The following is a 24668-nucleotide window of genomic DNA, read 5'->3' as shown; positions in this document are numbered from 1 at the left end:
GCGGTGCCGTGGGGGGGAGTGGTGGTGCTGTACCGTGGGGGGGGAGTGGTGGTGCTGTACCGTGGGGGGGGAGTGGTGGTGCTGTACCGTGGGGGGAGTGGTGGTGCGGTGCCATCGGGGGAGTGGCGATGCGGTGCTGTGCCTGCTGATGGTCATGTGCTCTGTCCAGGAATCCACAGGGCCATGCACTGCTCTGCGATGGTTGGCCCAGTTCCCATTGGAGGGGTCTCCTGCACCCGGTAGCAGTTGCGTGCACATGAGGAATGAGATGTTGTAAGTTGTATTCAAATGAATTTGAATAATATCATTGCACTTTTCGGATTAGGTTTTATTTTCGCACAGGTGAAGCCAAGTGGACAATAAATGCTCATTGTCAATAGGGACCTGGTTACACCACAGCAACCTGGTTACTACAGCAACCAAAACGTGAACAACAAACAGTACACAAACAACGGCACAGTACTCATCACAATCCTCAGCTGTGTTTTGATGGAGCCGGCCGCCTTTATGTCAGGGGAAGCGATGAGCGACTTGAGTCTCATCTCAACACGTTGGAAGGGCACCCCCACTGGCAGCTATCCCTTTGTGCCACGAGGTGACTCGGCACCTGGCCTGCAAGCGGGCATCAGTCTTGCAGTAGAGGCAGGGCGGGGGGCGATGATTGTCGTGTTCCCAAATAAAATACTTTCTAAGTAATATTTAGAATTTCGAAAGTTTGGACCATGACCCTGACAATCGATAGCAAACTCATCTCGATTGATGTCAGGGGATGTTTAACGTCCACTGCGTATGGTTATACACCTGCAGTAATTGCCAGGGGGGGCTGCCAGGTTTGAACTGTAAACGTCTGCAACAAGCAGCACACAAAGCTACTTTTGGGCCATATCGCTCCCCGCGTGGGCTTACAATGTCCAAGTGTCAACACGGACAAGGTTCGTGACCCTATTTTGCTGTGCTGCCATCTGTGTGGCCATCTTGCATTGACGGCCGGTCGGTTAGTTTCACACTTTTGCGCGATCCACCAACCCCAGCACCACCAGGCCCAGCTGCACCGCATCCCGTCAACCTGGCCTCACCAGTGTTATCTCGGCCTCGCTGTGCGCTGCGTTGCACCGCTAGTCGAGTAGATAACCTTGCGTTAAATAAACCCTCGGAGCCAGGATGAACGTCCGACTCCAATCGTCATTTATTGATTTTAACAAAGTAAAACTGGTGAGAAAACACACATACAGAATCTGTTATAACCCGGAAACACCAACACAATGAACACCACAGCATCAGAACATTGTCTTAGATAACAATAGATCCTGGATGGACCAGGCCCCTACATTACCACTGAACAACTACACAAGAGCACAAGCCGATGCGTTGCATAAAGGCACATCGTGTATTCATCACACTGCACCCCAAATGTACAGCATTACACATAACACTAAACTGTGGATGAGATACTTCGTCATCTTTGCTCTCACGATCGCAACATAGCCACCTGGGCACAAGTCTGACTCGACCTACTAAATCACAAGTAACATCCACAATAAGGAAAGTTGCAGGCTTCGTTGCTAACTAGGCCTCGTATTTACCACAACAACTTAACGGCACCATAAAGGCATTTACATCACTATAACGGTCATTCCAACATTACAACAGCATTGCCAATATTATAAGAATATAAACAAACTTACAGACAATGCTTCTCAAAGTCCCACGATGGACAACTGCGTCTGGCTTCACTGAGACGCGATGTGTGCCGCCATCTTGACTTATCTGTGTAATGGCCGACGCCCGCGTGGTTCAGTGGAAATCTAAAATCGTAACTTTCTGGTCACGTGACCAAAATTAGCATCAAAAACAGGAAATTTCTGTGTACATACGCCCCCCCCCCCCCCCCCCCCCCCATCTGCCGTGAGGCAAAACTCCTGCCGTGAGGCAGAACAAGTGTCATCCCCGGGCCACCGCAAGGCTTGATCCAGCCTGACATGAGGGAAGTGAAACTGCTCTTTCCATGCCCCTGTTGTCCGCTTTTCCAATCACTCCACAGAAAATCCCGTCATCCGCACACCGATTATCCACGCTTATCCGAGTAGTATAACACGGGGAACCCGGACTTGATGACACTTTTTTCGCGTGATTTGCACTTGTGTGCCGGACGGGTCACTGGGAAGTGTTCTCCTGCCTGCAGCATGTTGATGACTCTGTTATCCGCGCCTCTCTCCGCCTGCGATGAGTTGGCCCCAGAGTGGCGTAAAGTCGCCCTGTTGTCTGCGTTCATCTGCGGACTGTCGTGTGGAAAACGGGCGTAATCTCCGTCGGTAAACGCGGATAATTGAATCTGCTGGAGTGATCCACCGCCTCGCTCGGCCGTGGGCGATCGCTACCCCAGGGGTAGGGGGTGCGGCGGGGAGGGGGGTTTGTAAACATTGGCTGTGGTGCAACGGCGGTGCGCGCGCCGCTGCCCCGCTGCCGCCGCCGCCACTGAATGCCCCCCTGTGCCGCCCGGCCAGCCCCCATCACTGGTCTCCGGCGCAAATGAATGTGACCGGTGCGCGCGCGTGCCAGCCAAGGGCGAGCAAGCACACGCGTGTACGTGTTCGCGTACGCGTGTACGTGCTAGCGTACGCGTGTACGTGCTAGCGTACGCGTGTACGTGCTAGCGTACGCGCGCGTGTACGTGTGCGTGGCTCACAGAGGGCCTCTGTGGTGCTGTGAAGTGAGCTTTGTACGCGGTGCTGTCCGTGACGTCGCTGGAGACCTCTGCCACTTGGCAGCGCTTACCGCTCATTCCGCAGTTTCCAAGCAGCCAGTTCCGAGGGAGCGGACGCTCTCAAACCAGACCTTGGGTTTTTTTGTACACAATAGCTGAAACGGCCAGCAACAAACAACACTATTGTTGTAATAGAGAATGGTATACAAGAGCTTGGGGGGAAAGAGACGAGGAGGGAACTCCAAAGTGGGAGCAGTGTGAGGAAGAAGCATAGAGAGGGAAGGGTTGTGACCTGCAGTGTGTTGAGTGGGTGAGTGGGTGAGTGAGTGGGTGAGTGAATGAGTGGGTGGTTGAGTGGGTGGGTGAGTGAGTGAGTGGGTAAGTGAATGAGTGGGTGGGTGAGTGGGTGGGTGAGTGAATGAGTGAGTGAGTGGGTGGGTGAGTGAATGAGTGGGTGAGTGAGCGGGTGGGTGAGTGAATGAGTGGGTGGGTGAGTGAGTGAGTGGGTGGGTGAGTGAATGAGTGGGTGGGTGAGTGAATGAGTGAGTGAGTGGGTGGGTGAGTGAATGAGTGGGTGAGTGAGTGGGTGGGTGAGTGAATGAGTGGGTGGGTGAGTAAGTGAGTGGGTGGGTGAGTGAATGAGTGAGTGGGTGAGTGAGTGAGTGGATGGGTGGGTCATTGCATCAGTGAGTAATTGAGATGAGACGTATCAGTTGGTATCTTGTAGACAATGAGAAGTTCACGGGAACAGTGGGCGCCACAGTGGCGAGATGTTAACTACCTCACATGGTATACAGGAGATCGTGGGTTCGATCCCAACCCTGACTCCTGTATATTTGGAGTTTACATGTTCTCCCCGTGGTTCCGTGGATTTTTCTTCGGTTCCTATGGTTTACCCTCAATATTACTGGTAGGAACAACCCGGTTCCACCAGCCCACAGGGGATTATTGTGTCCTGTCCATCGTGCATTCAAAAATGGGAGGGGTGGGGCTGGGTGGAGAGGGGAGGGTGGGGAGGGGCTCGGTGGGGAGGGTGGGGACGGGCTGGGTAGAGAGAGGAGGGGAGTGTGGGGAGGGACTGGGTGGGGGGGCTGGGTGGGGGGTGGGAGGGGCTGGGTGGGGGTGGGAGGAGCTGGGTGGGGGGTGGGAGGGGTGGAGCTGGGTGGGGAGGGGCTGGTCACCCCGTGGTGCCCTTATAAAACTCAACGTTTAACCTACTCACGCCGGCTTGTGCCCGCCCTCACAGTCGGGGATATTTGCGGAATACACCACGCCGCCGTTGACCCTGGCCGTTGATCTACGTCCCTTTGGCCACGCCCCGGCGTATGTCCCGGGACATTTTCTTCATTGGTACCGGGGCTCCCGTGCCTCTGCTCCCCACCCGGCAGAGCCCAGCTGATGAGCGGCAAGGCAGTTGACAGCCTCTTTCTCATCGTGTGAGAGGTGCTTGACGTGCGCCCTAACCCCCTGGACCTGCCCTCGACTCTAGGAAACGAGAGTTATTATCTCTTGGTTACAGTTTATCATACGTAGCGAGTGCGATAGAGCCGTGCATATATAAGGGACGACATGCAATTCAGAACTTTAGCCATCTCATTTAATTGCATCTCGCGTGTGCCGTAACGGAACACCATTCGGCCATTGTGCCTAAATAAGAACATTTGCGATCGGCGAGTGTTACCACCCATGAGATAGATGGAAAACGTGGCCCCTGACCGAGAACATGGGTGCACAGATGAGACTTGCGCGGAGGCATGCGGAGGGACGCGTGCCCGTGGAGTTTTGCCAAGAGACGAGCCGAGTAAGCGAGCGAGCGAGCGAGCGCGTGGTGCATCACGGAATAATGCAAACTAGAAATGTCATTGACGTCGCTCGAGGGCCCGCCCGTGAGACTGGTGATGGAGTGGCAGCCAAAGTGACGGAATCCTCATCTCCCCGCAGCGCCGCCACTGCATCACGGTGCTGTGGTGAACATGCAGCGATGAGTTCAAGGTTCAACTCCTAGCCTCCTTCGCTCCATCACCAGCTCCACGGGAGGGGGGGGCGGGGGGTTGATGGGGGGTGCAGGGGGTGGTGTCACGAGCGAGCAGCTGCAGGGCTGCACCCGAGGAGTTCCATTCCTGTTCACGACCAACTGCGGTGCCGAACATTTGAGCTGGTCCTGGGCCTCCCCTAGGTCGACTCAGCATTAAATGAGTACCTGGCGTGGTGCATAAACATCACCACTGGGGAGACAGAAGTGGCTGTGCGCGGTGTTGGCCACTCACCATAACAACACTTGCCCCAACAGTCTGCCAGAAGGGGCGATCTTTGGCTTTGTGTGCACAAGCGCCCTTTGAGCCCGTGTATCCTGCATTGTGAGCGTGTGGCCATTCTGGTCTGTTTGTGTGTGTGATTGTGTTTGTGTACGCACGCAGCGGGCTGCACGTGTGGCTGTGTGCAGCCTCGCGGGCGTGTGTGCGTGTGTGTGCGTGCGTGTGTGTGTGTGCGTGTGTTTGTATCTGCAAGGGCTGTTGTACCCCCTGCGTAGTGGTGACGTGTCTGGGTAACCCGACCCAAGTCAGCACGCCGCTGGCGTGCTGACTTTAGCTCCGCACTGGCCGTCGAGGGGCCTCGCTGTTCAGTGAGCAGCACCTTAGCGAGCCTGCAATGGCGAGCATTCTCCGCCGCCTTTGTCTTTCCAGATAATAGAAATTGAGTACATTTGATGGTGCCGCTATTTTTCGTATAGTGCCGGGCTATCATAGCGGAGGAAGCTGCTACGATTCACAGTCTGCAGTAGATTCACGGTCGGGGGGCAGTGTTACTGTGTGCCATCCCAAGTGAGTCATTTGCAGTGTTTATGTTTGGATGATTTGGACCGTTATGCCTACCTACTCGTGCGAACGACATGAGGGCATCTGTAACATCCACTGTGAATCAGATGGAGAGTATTTTGATGGTTACCGCATCCGCGGTATTATTGTTAACCGCGGTGGCCTACTGGATTCGAACCGCGAAACCTCTGCAGCAAGCGGCGAACGTGCCTCCACCCCCCCTCACCCCGCGTCATCGCTCCAATCACGCTCACAAACCTTGTACTGGGCTTCCACTGCTCTCGGATGGGGGGGGGGGGCAATTGTGTGTGTTTGTGTATGTTGAACTTCTTTCGCACCCTACATAGCCAACCGTGCTAATCGTTGTGTGGGTGGACCACAGCACTGATTCACACCGCTGAGGAGGAACTTGGCTGGTGCCAAAGCGAAAGTTCGGTGGTGTAGAACCCACCCAGCCACAGCAGCAGCAGCAGCAGCTTCCTGGCGCGGGTCCAGCCTGGCACTCGTTTTAGGCTGAGTCGACCTCACGGAGTGCCGAGCCCGGCTCACGAGAGGGATCACCGCCGGCGTTGTGCGCCGACGGGAATCAAACCCTTCCCGCCGTTTGAACCGTAACCGAGGGCGCCAACTCCCGTGCAGTGGCAATCGTGTGTGTGGTGTGTGTGTAGTGTGGTGTGTGTGTGTAGTGTGTGTGTCGTGTGGTGTGTGTGTGTAGTGAGGGTGCGATGTGTGTGTGCGGTGTGTGTGTGGTGTAGTGTGTGTGCGGTGTTTGTGTGCGGTGTGCGGTGTGTGTGTGGTGTGTGTGTGTTGTGTGTGTGCGGTGCGTGTGCGGAGTGTTGTGTGTGTGTAGTGTGTGTGCAGTGTGTCTGTAGTGTGTGTGCGGTGTGTGTGTAGTGTGTGTGTGTGCACATGTACAGTACGCACACACGCTCGCTGCACACGGTTTAATCAATGACTTGATGATAAATGGGAGCCGCTTTTTTCTTTCTAACGAGTGGAAAAAGCAGCGGTGTCTGGGTGCGTGACCCCCCTCCACCCACCCCGGTGCGGGGCGCCGAGCGGTGGAATTCCGCACGGGGTCCCCCGGGGTTCGAGTGGCGTTACTCGGGCCGCGCTTGCAGCCGGCGCCGGCGGCGACGGTGTTTGAGAGTTTGTGTAATTGTGTAATTAATGCTCCTCCGACGGCCGTCTCGCAGATCAATGTTGATCTTGCGCTCTCACGCCCGCTTGCGCTCTTCATTTCTCACCGCCGCTCTCGCTCTCTCTCACGTCTGTTTGTCTTGCTGCGGTATTTCCCTCCTCCCGGGGCCGTCGGGGGCCGCTCGGCGTTGGTTGTTTTCACATCGGGGATAATAAATATGCGTGGCGCCTGCGACGGGAGGCGGAGGGGGGGGTCCCGCATCTCACTGGCTGGGTTGGGGGGGAACGTGCCTCGTCTCTCCGGGCTGCACGCTCACTCCGTGACCTCTGCGTGTGACGGACGGACGTCTCGTCCACAGGATCCCTCGCGCTCACCCTTTCCGTTCGCTTGACCTCCACAAAGGTTAAGGGTTATTAGATTGAGTCAATCCGTTACCCCTGGCACGCTTGCTAGGTTGCCTCCTCGCGTGGTTGATATGTTTGAACTTCTTTCGCACCGGACGTAGCCCACAGTGCTTATTGGAGGTGCAGGTGTAGAACAACAAAAGTAAAAGTGCCGCATGATTTTGACCGTGGCCACGCGTTGCTTCGCCCTCCCCGACGTTTGAATCCGGTTCGGTGAATGAGGGCAGCCTTGGGGATCGGTGCCGATCTTCCGAACACAGCGCTCCGTCCCACGTTCTCGCCCGAGGGCCCCCGTCTGCCGAAGACGCTTCGATCGAGGTGGCCGCGATGGAACGCGGTGTGCGCAAGCGGTGCGGTACCTTGCCAAGCCGAGCGTGGGGGTTTACTTCGACACACGACAGAGACATCGGCGTCATGTCAAGAGTTTCCCTGTGGACCGAGATGCCGGTAGCTGGGACACGAGTGCGCTCGTGCGCGGCGGTGACTCCGACTCCGAGCGGGAAGCGCGGGCGCAGACGAGCAGCGACGTGCGTTCCGAATATCACCCCACACACACCGATCAACCCACGCACTAATCTCAGCGCCGCCAATCGATTAAGAAGTGCTGATCGTTCCGCTCGGAACTCGAGGGAAAGTTGCGCAAAGTTGAGCAATGCACCGAAAATCAGCCAAAAATACTATTTCACCGTTCCAAAAAACGGAAATACGTTATTTTGAGAGGGCGTCACCTGACCTGGAGAGCGAGCAAAACTGTCGGATGGTGCTCGGAGTCGGTGCAGGCCGAATACACCCAGAGAGAGGGGCTCAGCGCTCGCTCCCCGGAGGTTGTGAGTTCACATCTGGTTGGGGGTTGACTCGGCCCATAATCCCTTGGGGGTCATAAAAGCGACGCTTTTCCACAGAACATCAGTCTGTTGAGTATTTTAGGTCCCATCTTAGAACAGATCTGTGTTCGCTCGCGTACTCTCCGTCTGCGTGAGCTTTGTGCCTTTAACATTATTTTTATTTTCTTCAGTTTTACTTTTTAGGATTGGGTTATTTGATGCAAAGTGCTGTGAGGCCTTGTGTAAACGGCACTGCCTAAAATCAAGCTTTAGTTCGAGTAACACTTTGTGAGCAGTCAACAATGGTTGTCCCATAGATGAACTCGACTCCCCATAGCAATGTGGAATGTTCAGGGCCTCGAACGGTAGATGAGCACCAATGCCTCAATACTCGTCGGACGGAGAGGCACTCTTTATTTTTTTAATACGCCCATTCACGGATGACTCGATGGCAATGTTTTTCGAACCGTTGCTCCGCTGTGCACGTAGGGAGAGCTTTGTTTTTGCTCGTTCCGCTTTGAAGTCGAAAGGCGCAAGAGCCGCGGGGCATGTGAGACGTCGCCAGCGCCGCCGCCAGCCACTCGGACTCAGAGAAAATAACTTGTCTCTCGGTGACGCTCGCGTGACCACAGTGGGGAATGTGTGAACAACAGTTATTCTCTCTGGGTACAAACAAATAAACAAAAACGGCATCATGATGGGGATTGTTGGGTTGTTGTAATGGTGCATCTGTTGTTCGTGTGATGTCGTGGTTGTTATTGTCATGCAACGTGCACTGTTGTTGTTGTTGTGATGATGATGCAGCAGCATGTCTCGTGTTCCCCGCTTCAGTTTCGACGTGGAGAATGGCGTGTCGGGAGGCCGCAGCCCTCTGGACGCGCAGGCGAGCCCAGGCTCGGGCCTGGTGCTGCACTCGGCGATGCCGCACGGCGCGCGGCGCGAGAGCTTCCTCTACCGCTCCGACAGCGACTACGAGCTCTCGCCCAAGTCGGTGTCGCGCAACTCCTCCATCGCCAGCGACGTGTGAGTGGCGCGCACGCTCGCACGTGTGTGTACGCGTGTTAGCCGGATGATTCTTCTCGCTGTCTGCGCACATCCACCACCGTGGCACAAGGGGTGACCGGGCCTCTCGCTGCGAGCAGACCAGTGGCGCTGTTCTTGCCCTGATGGCGTTTGACGCAGTTTCAAACGACACGTCGCGTATCTAATTGCTAATAATAATAATCATTTACATTTCTAAAGCGCCTTTCGCCCAGAGAGAACAAGGTGCTGTACAAAACACAACACACGCAAGCTAACACCAATACAAATGATTCAAGAAATAGAAAATGCCCTTTAAAATATGTTGTGTCTTGAGGCGCGATTTCAATAAAATGAGAGAGTCATCGAAGCACATGTTCTGGGGGCCACGCGAGGTGAGGCCAGGTCGTCACCCCCTCGTCAAACACATAGGCCTGGTCACCCATCGTCGTACCAAGAGGCCAGGTCACCCCTCTTGCAGAGACGTGACCTCGGCACACACTGCGGGCCAGATTCAAAAGAGCAAAGTGCTCTTGCTGGAACACATGGGTTAAGCAGGCCCTCTATCTATGAGGGAGTAGCAACATTGAGAGCCGTTTAGGTGAGGAGAAGCATCTTGAACTCGACTCAAAACCGCACCGGCAGCCAGTGGAGAGATGCCACCATAGGGGGTCGTGTGCTCAGCAAGAGGCGTGCGCGTAAGAATTCTGGCAACCGCATTCCGCACTTGTTGTAGGTGGCTTGATGGTTTAAGGGAGATGCCAGAAAACAGCGAATTCCAAGAGTCAATTCGAGATAACGCAAAGGCATGAACCAGCTTCTCGTGTCTGATAGTTAATGGATTGGGGAGCAGCCTGGCTACATTCCTAAGATGAAAGAAAGGAAGCCTTGGTGACCTTGTTAATGTGTGCTTCGAAGGTTAATTAGGCATCGAGGACAAGTTTGAGACTGTGAACTGCCTGAGGAGCACCAATATTGTGGCTATTGATTGTCAGACCGACTGAACCGGCCTTGGATAGTTGGTGTGCGGAGACCCAACAAGCATCGCCTCCGTCTTACCAGAATTCAACTGAAGGAAATTGGATTGCATCCAAACCTTAATAGTCAAGAGAGAACTTGGCAGACTCGTCGCAAGATGCTCAAAGGGAAGATTTAGCCTGAATGTAAATGTGATTATCATCAGCATAACAATATAAGCTGAGGCAAAGTTTGCATGAAGTATGACCAAGTGGCATCATATCCGGCAAAAACTCTGTGTTCCGGTTTCGTTCGAGGGCGATGGCTGTCACTTTTTGGACACGTCGCCCCGTCTTGATGCGCAAACTCCAGCAGCAAATTGTTTCTCCCGTGCCCCCCCCTTTTCATGATCCGTGGATCAAACAAATCACTCGACGACGGTGCATGGCAGCGAAAGCAGTTTACGTGAATGCTATTGCAAGAGGTCACATGTTTGGCGGCACGGTCCTTCACCGACCATGCGTGATGAATTCATGAATGTTATCTGGCATCAATGGGGAATCGAGGGTGCCGGTTAATCAAATATGTTGGTTATCTGAGAGTTATATTTATGGTTCACCAAATTTTCAAATACATAAAACTTTTCAGGAATCAAACTAAGCCTACATTTAATTTCAACTATAATATAAAACAACAACATACTCTTTTACAGAGGTACTTACTGGTCAGTTGTAGAGCATTCTAATTTAATTGTAGAGAAACAGTGGGGCTGTTTAGAGTACAGTTCACAGTAGTACAGCATGTACAGGCTGCCGCTCAGAGCTACCATGAGAAGCGCACGACAAGATGCCAGATGGCTGTCAGAATTTTTCCGGATACTTGAAGGAAGATTTGTATTGCCGCCCATGACAGATGCCAGTTAAAAGAGCATTCCCGATGGTAAAGTGCCAGCTAACAGAGCAATCGCTCGATACACAAAGCAAGAGTGGGCCGAGGACTCTGAACCTTGAGGCATACCAAATGGAACACAACATGGATCAGGATGTTGCCCTCCAAGGTTGACCAACTGCTTTCGATGGGAGAGGTAAGAAGTGAACCAGCGGAAGGCAATACCAGAAATCCCCATGTAGCCTTCCACAATGGTGAGATGTTAACTACCTCGCCTGGTATACAGGAGGTTGTGGGTTCGATTCCGATCCTGATGCCTGTATTTGGAGTTTGCGTGTTCTCCCCGTGGTCGTGTCGATTTTTCTCCGGGTCCTCCAGTTTTCCCCACCTCATTTAGAACCGACGTGCGTTTTAGAGTATTTGCCAGCTATACATTTCCACAAGATAAGTCACTTCGTTGAGCTATCATTTGTGGTAGCCAGGTCGCTTCTGAAAAGAGCTACACAGCTCAGTGGGCCATACCTGCTAAAATAAAAATAGTTTATAGTTTTGTTTAATTACTCGAGCAGGATGGGTTGATCGATATTGCCAGAGGTAGCACTGAAGTCCAAAACAACAAGAATGCCAGTCAGGCCTACATCTGGCTGTAGGAATTGGTCTCCAACTCACCAGTGAGTGAGCCAAAACATTCAGATTCAGCTCATTGGTAAGCGGTATGCGCGCGCAACGCTAACTTCATTCAGTTGTCAGGTGGTGGAGGGTCTTAACGACACAAATTTGGCCAGATCATAACGTGGCCCAACCCAAACATCCATTGCAAATTGTGGTGTAGTCGTGCGGTCAGCTGTGAATTGCTATTGCTGTTGCGTGAAAGCTGCGTGGCTACACTGACTACTCCATGTCCCCGCGGTTGTTGTGATCCTCTATTCGAGGAATTGTGGAGCCCGCACAGCAGGTGTTCCAGCATGGCTCCAAATATTTAGGTTGTCCTGTCTGCCGCCCATTATCTACGGCGGTAGTATTGTAGAACGAGCTCAACGGTTTTTGCTAAATATTTGCTCCCAGTTTTGTTTATTACGGCCGAGGCCTCATTGTCCGCGCAGGGTGGGAGCGTACCGTGTGCGCGCGTGTGTGTGTGTGTGGAGTGATCTCCTGCCCACATGAGCATTGAGGTTGGGGAGCGGTGGTGTAGCGGTTAGCGCGCTGCGCGACAAACCAGGCGACCCGAGTTCGATTCCCGTTCACGGCCAACACCAGTGACAATTATTTGAACAGCTGCTTGACCTCCCCTGGGTCGACTCAGCCTCAAATGAGTACCTGATGTGATGTGTAAACATCGCCACTCGGGAGACAATGGCGGTCGGGCGTGGTGCTGGCCACCCACCCCTTCATGTATTGTTCCGGCCTTTGTAGGTGTTCGCTCACAGCACATGCCCCAACAGCCTGTTAAGGCTTTACGGGGGATCTTTTTCTTTGTGTTGTGAATGAAAACCACAACACCGTTACGTTGAACCACAACAACAAAAACAAAATAACAACACAGTTACATTGTTGTTGAGTTTGTTTAGCAACTAAACATTGACTTCTATCAGCGATGGGCAGAGTGATTTTGATCAAGGCTAAAACACAATGGTGGTCTTTAGCGTTTTGTTAAAAAAAATTATTCTCGCAAACTAAAAAGTCAAGTTTTTTTATAATGATGTCGATTTGTAACGCACCGCTGCACAGTATTTGCTCGCCCACCATCCCTTTCCCGGATCGATATTATAACTACCACTTCGTGGGGAAGTCATCAGTTGTGCTTCTATGGATAGACTCTCCCTGTCATAGCAACGTGGAATTTCCACCTCTGGCATGGGTATAAACAGGCGATGAGCACTACGTCAATGCTCATGTGGGCAGGAGATCGCTCTGACCTTGATACCTGAAGATGGATTTCACCTCTGGATTTGTAGTGCTGTCTCCAGTTCTGGCCACTTGTTATTGCTGCTGGTGTAGTGATCCTGCAATTCCAAGGATTATAAACAGGACTTCCCCCCTCCCACAACTTTCATAAATTAAATATTCTGTGTATTTTTCTGATAAATATCAACGCAGTGCCAACTTCACATGTCTAAAGTTAGGCGATGGAAACTTTTGGCAGGCGGCTCTTCCCCTGCGTCCTCTCAGGCTCCAAGGAAGATGAGTCCATGGATGAGATTGGGGAGCAGAGGAGCGAGGGTGGCACGTTCCTGGTGGGGCGATCGGAGTGAGGAGTCGTGGAATGGGTGGCCTGCTGTGGGGGAGAGGAAGAGTTCTTGGTGGTGCGCTCGAGTAATGTGATCGGTGACAAGGATGGCTACAATGTCGCAATGGGATAGATGACACCGAGTGTGTGTTTATACGAGGGACCTTTGTCTTTGATACTGAGAATGAGGAGGAGATTCAGTAACTAGAGACAGTCAGGAGCAAAGGTGAGAGGAGCAACGGTGGTGGGGAGTTGGGATGATGGTCCACGTGGATTTTGTGATCGTCGGCGACGATGACTGTGGCGTGGTTGACGAGTCCCAGTCTGGAAGCGGTGAACTGAGCACCCACGCGCGTTGCCTCGACACCCGCCGACTGAGCAATCCGCGGATGAGCACGGTGGCTCGAGCTCACTGCACCTGCCTGCGCGTGCTGTTTCAGAGCCACGCGCGCGATGGAAACACCCCCATTGTTGGAGGTCTTGTAAACATCGCGCTATATACGCTGCGAACACTGTCCATTTATTTACCCTGGAAGAATAGGCAGTGGTAATTCAAAGCCTACGTCAGTCGACTGCGGGATGGATCTCCCCATTTGTCAGTCGTGGCATTTGTTTGATCATACTTCATCGCGCTGGTCGATATGGGTTGGTGAAGGGGTGGGGGGGGGGAGCCAGGACAGGTTCAGATATCGCTCAACACCGACAGTGGCCGTGGCCAGAAATCGAACTTATACCACTAGGTTCACAGTGTGTGCCAACGACTTTGCCACCGCTCCCCGCCCTGCCCGTGAGAGAACACCACCTCTGGCTGACTCCAGCGGTGCAGGCGGAGTGATGGAGTGATATGAGCAGGTGATGACGCCGGGAGCCCGACTCTGTTAGAGCCATGGCCGTTGTCGCTCACGCGCGGGGAGCACCCAAAGCCGGCTGCGAGAGCCCTCAACCTCCGTGGGGGTCCCCGTCCGTCCGTGCGTTCGCAAGGTGATGACGCACCTCCAAACGTGGAGGCAGCGCGATGACCCAGAGCGGTCACGCGCTTGCCGATTGTTGCAGGGGTTCATGGTACGATTCCGGCAGGCCGCCCCGGTTAATAATTCGTTGCGTGTATTCTTCGTGAAAATTCCACGCGCGGTCCGCTTTACTGTGGATGTCAAGCATCCCGTTACGTCAGTCGAATTGGAGTTGGTCATTGTGTGCCGGTGTCACTGTCCAAATTTGTCATCGTGCGAAAGATGTTCACCACGTTTGAAACATTAGGGAAACAATAGGGCAAGTTTTTTTTTAATACCCCTCCCCCCACCGCCTCTATGCACCCAAGCAGCACGAGCGGGTGCACCAATCAGTCGATCGGCAAGGTCACGTGTGGGCGGCGTAACGTGTATGTACTCCCATTCCTTCCAGCGTGAAAGAGTCAGCCAATTTACCCTGCAGAGGGGCCTCTCAGAGCTCCCTCCAGCAGTGGAGGCACCCTCCCTCCAGCAGTGGAGGCACCCTCCCTCCAGCAGTGGAGGCACCCTTGCTCCAGCAGTGGAGGCACCCTTGCTCCAGCAGTGGAGGCACCCTTGCTCCAGCAGTGGCGTGAGTCAGAAATATCCCGGGCTGTATGATTACCTCGAGAAATCTTTAAAACTAAGCTCGCCCTCTGCTCTTCAGTGGAATCCAGCAGAAGGGCACAGTTGGGATCCCGTCTGGCTCCGTCGCTCGCAGTGGGAATCTCCGCCGAACTCCTGCGGGAGCCTGGATTTTGACATAGAACACGACGGTTATAAAACTCGTCCGTTCGACTTCATGGATGTCAAACAAACATGGGCCGATTAATTATTTGTTATGACAAATCAACGTGAGAAATTCATTTGAGAATGTAGTTGGCTTTGCGCGTGAGTGACGTGCATGTTTATCTTGGCCGCGTAAAAGCACCATGCGTGCTTACGGTGGCACCGCCCAGTTGACGAAGCGCTCCGAGGGGCGTAGCGCGAGACCGAGGCTCCGCCGTGCCGTGGATGAGATTCTCAAGTTTACCGCTTCATCCCTAAGTCTTGTTGAGGCGGCCAATTGGCATCCGGTTTGCGCTGCAGGGACTTTTATTATTTGGCTTTGATTCAACATTGAGTTATGTTTTGCAATATTCTAGATTCCTCGGGGTGACTTGGTGTCTCTTTATTGTTTTGTTGCCAGTATGTTCAAATTCTTTCTCGACGTATTTAGTCAACCGCGCTCTACTTGGTTTAGTTTATTTTTGCTTTGCGTTTTCTCTTTGGTCACCCAGCTCGCTCATGCAAATGTGATTCATCTTGTTTTCTTGGCTTCTTGCCTGGCTACACAAAAATCAACTTGAACACCCTTAGGATTGTAAAAAAAAAACCTTGTAAGAGAAGAGTTTCTATCGGGTTGACGTTTTGGACGATGGCCCTTCCTTAGAGCAGAGAGAAAGTGGAGGTAGAGAGATTGACTCGCTTGCAATCTGCTCTGTTGGGGCCCTGAGACAACTGGGAAATATTAAGTTGCCATATTCTTGGTTCTTTCGGTAAAAACACGTAGATAGAAAATAAAAATAATAAAATAAAATTCTAATTTTAAATAACAATAATAAATAGAAAATTATAAAAGCAAAAAAAAGCAAAAAACCCACTTTTGCTTTTATTATTTCTATTTATTCTTTTATTTTTTATTCTATTTTTATTTTCTATCTACGTGACTTTACCGAAAGAACCAAGAATATGAATTCCTGCAGTCACGAAAGATTTAAGTAAAAATTAAGTTGCCACGTGACCAGTTTGTGATTTAGCATCATGGTCTGCTTTGTATCAGCAAACATGGAGACAAATGTGTTTATTCTTTTACTTCTCTCGCTATCGGTCCGCTGCGAAATCACAGTCCCTCAGCATTTTGATCGGCCTATGATTAGTATCATCCTTCATTAACATCGAAAGCTCAAAGGCCTAAACCGCCGCTCGCTCGTCATTCAAATGCTGCAACGCTAATTGCCGTGGCTTGGAGAGCAGGACCGGGGTATACTTTAAGCTCCTTAGGGATCCTCATCAGAGGCTCGGTAAGATTTGTAAAGGGAGCCACTCAATCGCGTGCACATCTCATCTAATGGCATCTATTCTGCTCTCGTCCGGGTACGAGTTGAGCAGCAGCCGTAAATCCAGGTCCTCGTTGTGAAACCAGACATTGGCTGTGCGGTACAGCGAATGGGAAACCACGCGAGCCCCCGGAGAACACTTGCAGTGGACACGAGCTCAGTAGACACGTGTGTGCATGTGTGGGTGCGTGCATGTGTGGGTGCGTGCATGTGTGTGTGCGTGCATGTGTGTGCATGTGTGTGTGTGTGTGTGCATGTGTGGGTGCGTGCATGTGTGTGTGCGTGCCTGCGCGCACGTGTGTGAAAGTGTGTGTGCATGTGTGGGTGCGTGCATGTGTGTGTGCGTGCATGTGTGTGTGGGTGCGTGTGTGTGCGTGCGTGTGCGCACGTGTGTGAAAGTGTGTGTGTGTGGGTGCATATGTGTGTGCGTGCATGTGTGCGCACGTGTGTGAAAGTGCGTATGTGCGTTGTTTGCGCCCGTTTTTCCATTTGCATGCGTGCGAGCTAACATGTGCATCTGTGTTATTTGTGTTATGTGTGTCTGTGTATTATTTGTGTCCTCGTGTCTGTGTTTGTGTATCTGTGTGCATGTGTTCGTGTCTGTATGTTTATGTGTGGAGTGGTCGTTAGCGAGCTGCGCTACGAATCCGGAGACCCGAGTTCGTTTCCTACCCAGCGATGAATATCTGAACCCGATGTTGGGCCTCCTCCAGGTCGACTCAGGGATGCAGACAAGGTCAATGAGTCAGATGCCTTCTATAACCTCTTGTCCCATGTGCCAGGTGCTAGCTAAAGTGGCCCCTCTGGATAGAGTCATCGTGTTGGGTGACTTTAATGCACGAGTGGGTTGTGACGCAGACACCTGAGTCAGAGTGATTGAAAGGCATGGGCTAGATCAACTCAATAATAACGGTAGGAGGCTGCTAGACTTCTTTGCAGCCCATTTGCTTGTTATTACCAACACGCTGTTCCAGCATCAGCACATCCACACAGCATTCCAAGCAAAAATATCTGCTGGACTATATAGTGATGGAACAGCGGATGTGGGCCCATTTCCTTGACACCAGGACCTACCATGGAACTGATTTGCCCACTAATCTTTGACTTGACATCTGTAAGATGCACCTGCCAGTCTTCCACTCCGGTGGTGGGTGTCCATCCAGGACCCCATTCTAATCCACAGTAGCCTGGTCTCAGTTAGCGGAGGATAGTTTCAAGCAGAAATTTCAACATCACTTGCAGCTGGGATTGGCATTGTCCCCCCGGCTCCCGATGGGGGAGATGGGTGAAGTTTAGGACTGTGGCTCATGCAGCTTCAATGGCTGCATTGGGTATACAGTCCAGACCTCCCCATTGATCGTGGCTGAAAGAGGAGGTGTTCTGGCTGGTTGAGAGAAAACGACAGGCTCACTCCCGTCGTCTACAACATCCAACATCGGAGAAGGAGGCTTACCGCAGCCTTCGATCAAAGGTTTGGAGAACTGTGGTGGGGGTGGTTTTGCTGAAGAGATGGAATCTGCCTCTGTAGCCCCAGAATCACAAATCACTCTTTAATTCCCTAAAAACAGTGACTTGCGCCTCAGCTGTCACCATCCTTAAGGGAAAGAACGGTGATCTGATCTTTAACCCCCGGGTACTGGTCTGCAGGTTTTCAGAGCATTTCTATGATGTCTTGGGGGAGGGGAATTCTGTCGGCCGAGACAACATCATGGGGCAAGGAGGGAGATGACCCTTTTGGGGCTACAGAAGTAGCCACCACCCTTTCTGAGTAGTTGGCTGAGGTGCCATCTGTGGAGGAAGCAGAAGGGGCAATTCAGAGTCTGAGACCCGGAAAAGCGTCGGACATAGATTATCTCCCAAGCAAAATGCTGTGGGAGGATGGCGTCTGTGTGCAGACTGCCCTTCATGACATCATCACAACAGTCTGGACCACAGGATGGGTTCCACAGGATTGAAAGGATGCCCTGGTGGTCCCACTCTTTAAGAAGGGGGGCCGCACAGATTGTAACAACTACAGGGACATCTCCTCCCTAAGTGTGCCGGGAAAGGTCCTGGCAAGGATTATTCAACATCGCCTTGCCAGGCACGCTGAGGAGAGGCTTGCGGAGCCCCAATGTGGTTTTAGACCAGGGTGCTCCTGCATGGATGCCATATTCTCTGTCCTGCTACAACAATAATTCCAACAAGACCTACATCTCTCCTTTATTGACATGGTCAAGGCCTATAATACCATTGTAGTGTTGTAAATGACGGACTAATAAACTTCTTTATGGCACACACTGTTTATTGTCTTAATTACACAGTCCCTAACACACAAGGGGTATACGGTCCCCTTACCTGTTAACCTGAGGAGGTACAGCCTCCTGACCCTGCACAGCTCACACTCACACTTCGCTCCTATTCTAAGGAGGTACAGCCTCCGGACTTGCTGTCTATCTAATCTCCACGCTAGCCTAGCGTCCTCCGGCTTGGACCTAGGAGAGGCACACTGACCCGCCGCTGGCCCGGCGGGTCCCCGACCTCTGGTCGCTCAGGACCTTCGCCGTCACAAGGGGCGGGAAGGCTGGGAGACAGGGTCCTATCCAGGACCTATCTCCCCTGACCACTGGTTACTCTGAGCCCCAGCCCTGACTAAGGGCTGGAAGGCTTGGTCCAGGGTCCTATCTGTCTTCGGCCGACTTGGGTCTTCGTGTAGCAGAACTGGCCAAGAGCTCTCAGCGCTCTGGCTTTTATACCTGTTCGTGGCCGGGTTGTCCAAATCCCGGTCACCTTGTGGAACCCTCCGATTGGTCCTTCCCAATCTGGCATTTGGATCCTACCTCACCCCATTTGACCCTGACCGTTTGATTGAGCGGGAAAACCTTGTTTACGATCCGCTCTCTCACAGCTTGCGAACAGCGAGTAGTTATCACCACTACACCATCAACAGGTCAGGGCTCTGGGCTGTTCTTCGTGCTTTCGGAGTCCCTGACTCTGCTCACATACATTAAGGGCCTTCATGATGGTGGGGACGCCCGGGTAAAGCTATGTGGCCAGGAGTCAGAGCCTCCATGGAGTGCGACAAGGATGTCCTCTGGCTCCCACATTATTTAACATCATCTTTGACCTTGTAGTTGGAGAAGCTTTCCATGACTGTACCGGAGTAATTTACATCTCATACAGATACAATGAGAGGCTGATCAATGCCCGGGTGAAGTCGATAGATGGCTCCCTATGGGTCAACCATGTTTTGTTTGCTGATGATCTGGTGATTGCTGCTCACTCAGAGGAGGATTTTGAGGTTCTGCTGCTGAACCTGGAGTGTGCCACTAAGAGGTGGGTATTACCATCGGCCCCACCAAAATTAAGGACATGCCTGGGTATTTTGTACCTCCAAACACTCTACCCCTCAACTCCCCATTGGTGATTGAGTTGTTGTGGAGAGAGTGGAGAGTTTTAAATACCTGGGCAGTGTGCTTATGACCAACTCTGGTTTGACAGCAAAGGTATCACTCCGAATAAGTCGGGTGGTATTATCTTTTCATCGGCAGCATAACGCTGTTTAGAAGCTAGCTGGTCTGTCGCTCCACATGAAGCTTCGGATCAGTATCAGCCACAGTCATGCCCTCCCTTTATGTTTGTTAAACCTGGATTCTTCCAATAGATCATCTGCACTGGTTTAAAACATTCAGGCTGCCCTGCCTACGATCCATTCCTGGGTTTAACCAGGCTTGATTGTGTGCCCAGCCACCGCATGATGCCCAAGCAGCTTCTGTTTGGCCGGATAGAGAGGGCTAAACAGGCATGACACGGGCTGGAAAAGACATAGACTGATGTGTTACAGTAAGATGTGGCGCTTAGTGGACTTGCCAAAGACCGGTACCAGCGGTGTCAAGGTCGGGTTCTATGGAGGAGGCTCGTGAAGGACGCGACTGGGCAGTTGGAGGCAGTCGCCCTCCCAACAACAATGGAAGTCAGAGAAGCGTAACTCACAACAACGAGCAGAGTGCCGGGCGGCTAAAATAGAACAAGTTGGCATAGTAGGGGGCACAGGTGGTGCATCTGCTAGTCATCTCAGTCGGTCAACCCATGGCAACTGGGTCTGTCCTGTGACCTCCTGCCAGCGAGTCCTTTGACACTATACATGGCCTCAAAGTGCACCTGATCTGGCACACACACCGTGGAGGCATCACCGCCAATTAGTGCCAAATGGCGGGTGATGTTGTGTATGTGTGTGCGTGCGTGTGTGTGTGCGTCTCTACGTGTGTGTGTGCGCACGCGTCTGTGTGTGTGCGTGCGCGTGTGTGTGCATGTGTAGTAAGTATGTAGGAGGCTTGACGACAGGATCGGAGGCACATTTGTTTATTACACCAACTTGTGCACACACAGTAATTACGGGTCACTTGGCTACAGGGATACACAACAGCTAACCCCGCTAACCTATGCCCAAGTCCTCCACTACGGAGCTAGGGGAGGCTATCTATCCCAGCCCTGGTCAAGCTGGGATCCCGGCACCCTGAGTCTCCAGACCGGCTCGTCAGTCTGGGCTCTCGGGGCCACGCCACCGGCTTGCCCTGGTCGGCCCTTATAAGGACAGCGAGCCAGGGGAGCTCTGGGGCCTATTCTAGCAGGTCTTCCTTCTTCTCTGGTTAACGCTGAGCTCCGACCTCGAGCCCTCTGGCTCACCACCTTTTATAGGACTCGGCCCCCAGGAGGGGCCCGTGGGGGATGCAGGTGCGGACGTCGGTGCGAGCACCTCCCCAGTGTACGGCCGTAACCCCGCCCCTTGTGTTTGTTGGCCATCCGTGGCCATGCACAATTACACCTCAACATCCGTGGCCATGCACAATTACACCTCTACACATGCGTAAGCGCGGGAGCATTCGCTCGCTTGACGTCATTTACATTTCTGAGCACTGTAATCATTCTTTGCCAGCACGCCTGTTGCCAGTCTTGGAGCACCCAGAGACTGCTTGACGTTGACTGTCCCTTCTCGGCGACTTAGACGTGTCGCTTCACAGAGAACTCGTCCCTTCTACAGACGTCCCTCTCGTTGCGCAATCAGCACCGGTCCACATCCTGGCCCCGCAAGAGCCCACCGCTCCACAGCCTCCATCGCGTTCCTGATCCGGACGGTGACTGTAGTCAGCAGGTCTGAGGTGGTTCATTATTCCTCCATTCACATTCGCCATCGGACTCTCGTCGCTCAGACGGAAATCATTCGCAAAGATCGTAGCGAACTGAAGAACGGAAATGTTAGGGGCAGTCCAACCATGTGGTGTAACCCCAGGCCGTGTCCTCGGCTTACACCACATTTTGACGGAAACGAAGCAGTCATCCAAGCAATCACAAGCACAAGGCCTCGTTACAAAATGTCTATAAATCATCCCAACCATGTACAGAGAGTGCAGGAAATGAGTGGCACGGAGTTGGAGGCCAGGATATTTGCCCTCCTCTCAGTTGTTTTGCTCGCACCAAAACTGTGGAGAGAGACGATATTTTACAAACGCAGCGTTGTTGAGGCTTAAGCATAAACAGCGAGAGACAAAGCGAGAGAATCTGTCATCTCACACATGCCGATGACGCAGTCCTGAATAACAAATGGGGGTATCGCCATAAAACAAGCCACGTAAAACTTGTTTGCTGAGAAACTAAATAATTGTTGGATGCCACTGGAAATCGCAGTGGGACACGTGTGCACCGCCTCGTCCGTAACGAGCATTATCCTCAGAGAGCTGTACACGTGCACACATTCACAGAGACCTGTACACGTGGACACATTCACGGAGACCTGTACACGTGCACACATTCACAGAGACCTGTACACGTGCACACATTCACAGAGACCTGTACACGTGCACACATTCACGGAGACCTGTACACGTGCACACATTCACAGAGACCTGTACACGTGCACACATTCACGGAGACCTGTACACGTGCACACATTCACAGAGACCTGTACACGTGCACACATTCACAGAGACCTGTACACGTGCACACATTCACAGAGACCTGTACACGTGCACACATTCACAGAGACCTGTACACGTGCACACATTCACAGAGACCTGTACACGTGCACACATTCACAGAGACCTGTACACGTGCACACATTCACGGAGACCTGTACACGTGCACACATTCGCAGAGAGTTGTACACGTGCACACATTCACAGAGACCTGTACACGTGCACACATTCACAGAGAGCTGTACACGTGCACACATTCACGATGCGTTCATGTTTCCTCGAGTTTCTCCAAAGGCCCGGTTCAGATTGTCACAAAACTCGTTTCTGTCACCACTCTGCTAAAGTAAGGAACTCTCTTCCGGAACCGCAAGTGGTTGATGATAACAACAAGGTGATGCTCTACGTAGTCGTGTACCTAGAAAGTTAATTATTTATGTGCTATGAAGAAGGTCCATTGTCCAAAACATCGCCTATATGGTTTATTTTTATTTTAAGGCCACGGCGCTATTGATGAACGTATACATATACACATATACCTCGGGCAATTGTTGAAAGTAGAATGGGTTAATGACTGAAATAAAGTGGCAAACGAGCAGCTGGGACACTTGTGGAAAACTGAATTTTAATGAAACCAGAATACCAATGTGTGTGGAGGAAAGTTTCCAATCAGTAACACATAATCTGCTGTGACATTAATCAGAAATACGATCATTGGCAGAGACAAACAAAATCTGAACAGAAGCGGGGAGAGATGAATGCCTGGAATTTACACTGAGAGATGGAAAAGGGAGAACGTGGATCTGAAAACGAATGAAAATGAAGGACATAGTTTGTACTGTTAGGGAAAGTGAGTGGACTCGGGCACGACACGTTGGGGCCAGAGAGCGTCTGCCTGGTGACAACGCCGTAGCAACCGCAAGGAGGACGCCCACCGTGGAGATGGAGCAATGAGAGCAGTGCACGAGAGCGATAGATTGCGACTTGCCCAGCAGCAGATAAACGGAAGCTGCCACCGCCACTGGCACTACTGCCGCTGATGATGATGAACTCGTGACCGGCTGCTGTGCCCTCGAAAGCCGCGTTGCGTCAGCAGGCGTGGGATTAAACGGTGAAAAACGCAGAAGTCAACGGGGACAAACAATCCCCTCAGATGACATTTGCTGTACCCTACATTGGTTTCGTGAAATCCAATTAAATCTCGGACATGTGAGGTCCCACAACAGAGAAATGTGGTCATGCACAGTGACGTGTGGTGTGACTGTCACGGGATGCCACCCGCTGATGTGACGATCATGTCGTGGCGCGTGTAAGGCAGGGCAATCGGAAATGTACCGAGACGCACGCACGTTTGTGCTCCTGGGGACCCCTGCGCACACCCTAGAGCAGCGCTTCCCAACCTTCTCAAGTGTGTGGACCCCTTTTCAACAACCTCCAAATATTTTGCGAACCACCACATGCCACTCGTTGTTTTTGATACTCCGTTATATATGGAAATGTTATGTAATGACAAAGAAATAATATGCGCTCGGTAATAATCTAGAATGTACACACCTTAAGTTGCGAAATTCGTATTCATTGCCTCATTTGCAGAGCGTAGCAGTCCATGTGTGAGAACGTACTTATAACGAGTAACTCGCTTAATGAATTGGCTGGTGCTGTTTTGCTGACTTCAAAGACAGGATGTACAGTTGGAGCGATGACAGTTTTAGCCTTAAATCTGATTCCACGTCGAGCCTATTTCGGCATTTGGATGTTAATGCATCAAGTGCGGAAAATCTGCTTTCACAAATATGCGTTGTGGCAAAAGCATCAGGTACTTTGCTGCCTTGTCGAACAGTTCTGGATACTGGGAACCAACCGTAGTCAGAAGCCAGTGCGGGTAACTTTTGTGTGAAGACCGCTTGACAGAGTGGTCACGTGCACGTTCTGTTAGGCTATCTTGGTCGTGTGGAACGTGTTCACGTCACACTGGCGTGACAGGCCAAAATTTTATATTAAATAGATACTCTTTAAGGATATTTGTCAAATAAATTACAGTAGTAGGTTTTATAAACTCTATGAAATCATTTTTATTTGAAATTGTACATTTCCTTCGAGGATGTTATGATTGTTCTTCTCTTCCGCGGACCCCCTGCAGTAACCTCGCACACCACCAGGGCCCAGCGAGCCACCGGTTGGGAACCGCTGCTGTACGAGATTTTTGAGGGCCTTGTTTGACCGCTGCTCTACGAGGTTATTGAGGGCCTTGTTTGACCGCTGTTCTACGAGGTTTTTGAGGGCCTTGTTTGACCGCTGCTCTATGAGGTTTCTGAGGGCCTTGTTTGACCGCTGCTCTATGAGGTTTCTGAGGGCCTTGTTTGACCGCTGTTCTACGAGGTTTTTGAGGGCCTTGTTTGATCGCTGCTCTACGAGGTTATTGAGGGCCTTGTTTAACCCATGTAGAGCGTGTAAATATAAATGTGTCATTAAACCCACCACCACCTGACACAGCCAATTAGTAAGGTTTGTCACGTAAATAAAACATGCCAATTAGTTACTACTTCAGCACACCAGTTGTATGTTGGAGAGTAAACCCACAACGTTTACAATTCGAGCACTGTGACGTTTCTCCGGTAATTACAACCAGCATCATCAGGCGACGGCCAGAGTTG

The 24668-nt window shown here is 51.9% G+C and overlaps 1 protein-coding gene across 5 annotated transcripts in view; it reads left to right on the top strand.

The window, feature by feature from the left end:
* LOC133348822 (cAMP-specific 3',5'-cyclic phosphodiesterase 4B-like) overlaps window positions 1-24668 on the top strand; it is a 285363-nt gene that overhangs the window by 216530 nt on the left and 44165 nt on the right. For all 5 annotated transcript variants that reach the window (XM_061561864.1, XM_061561855.1, XM_061561891.1 and 2 more), the window contains one exon: window positions 8721-8912. In XM_061561864.1, the coding sequence (XP_061417848.1) occupies window positions 8721-8912 (192 nt within the window). The remainder of the gene's footprint in view (window positions 1-8720; window positions 8913-24668) is intronic.

Source organism: Lethenteron reissneri, chromosome 4, assembly GCF_015708825.2.
Source record: "Lethenteron reissneri isolate LAM-NWPU_2019-01 chromosome 4, ASM1570882v1, whole genome shotgun sequence".
NCBI classification, from domain to species: domain Eukaryota; kingdom Metazoa; phylum Chordata; class Hyperoartia; order Petromyzontiformes; family Petromyzontidae; genus Lethenteron; species Lethenteron reissneri.
Note: the sequence above shows the minus strand (reverse complement) of the source record. Positions and strands in the feature narration are given on the sequence as shown.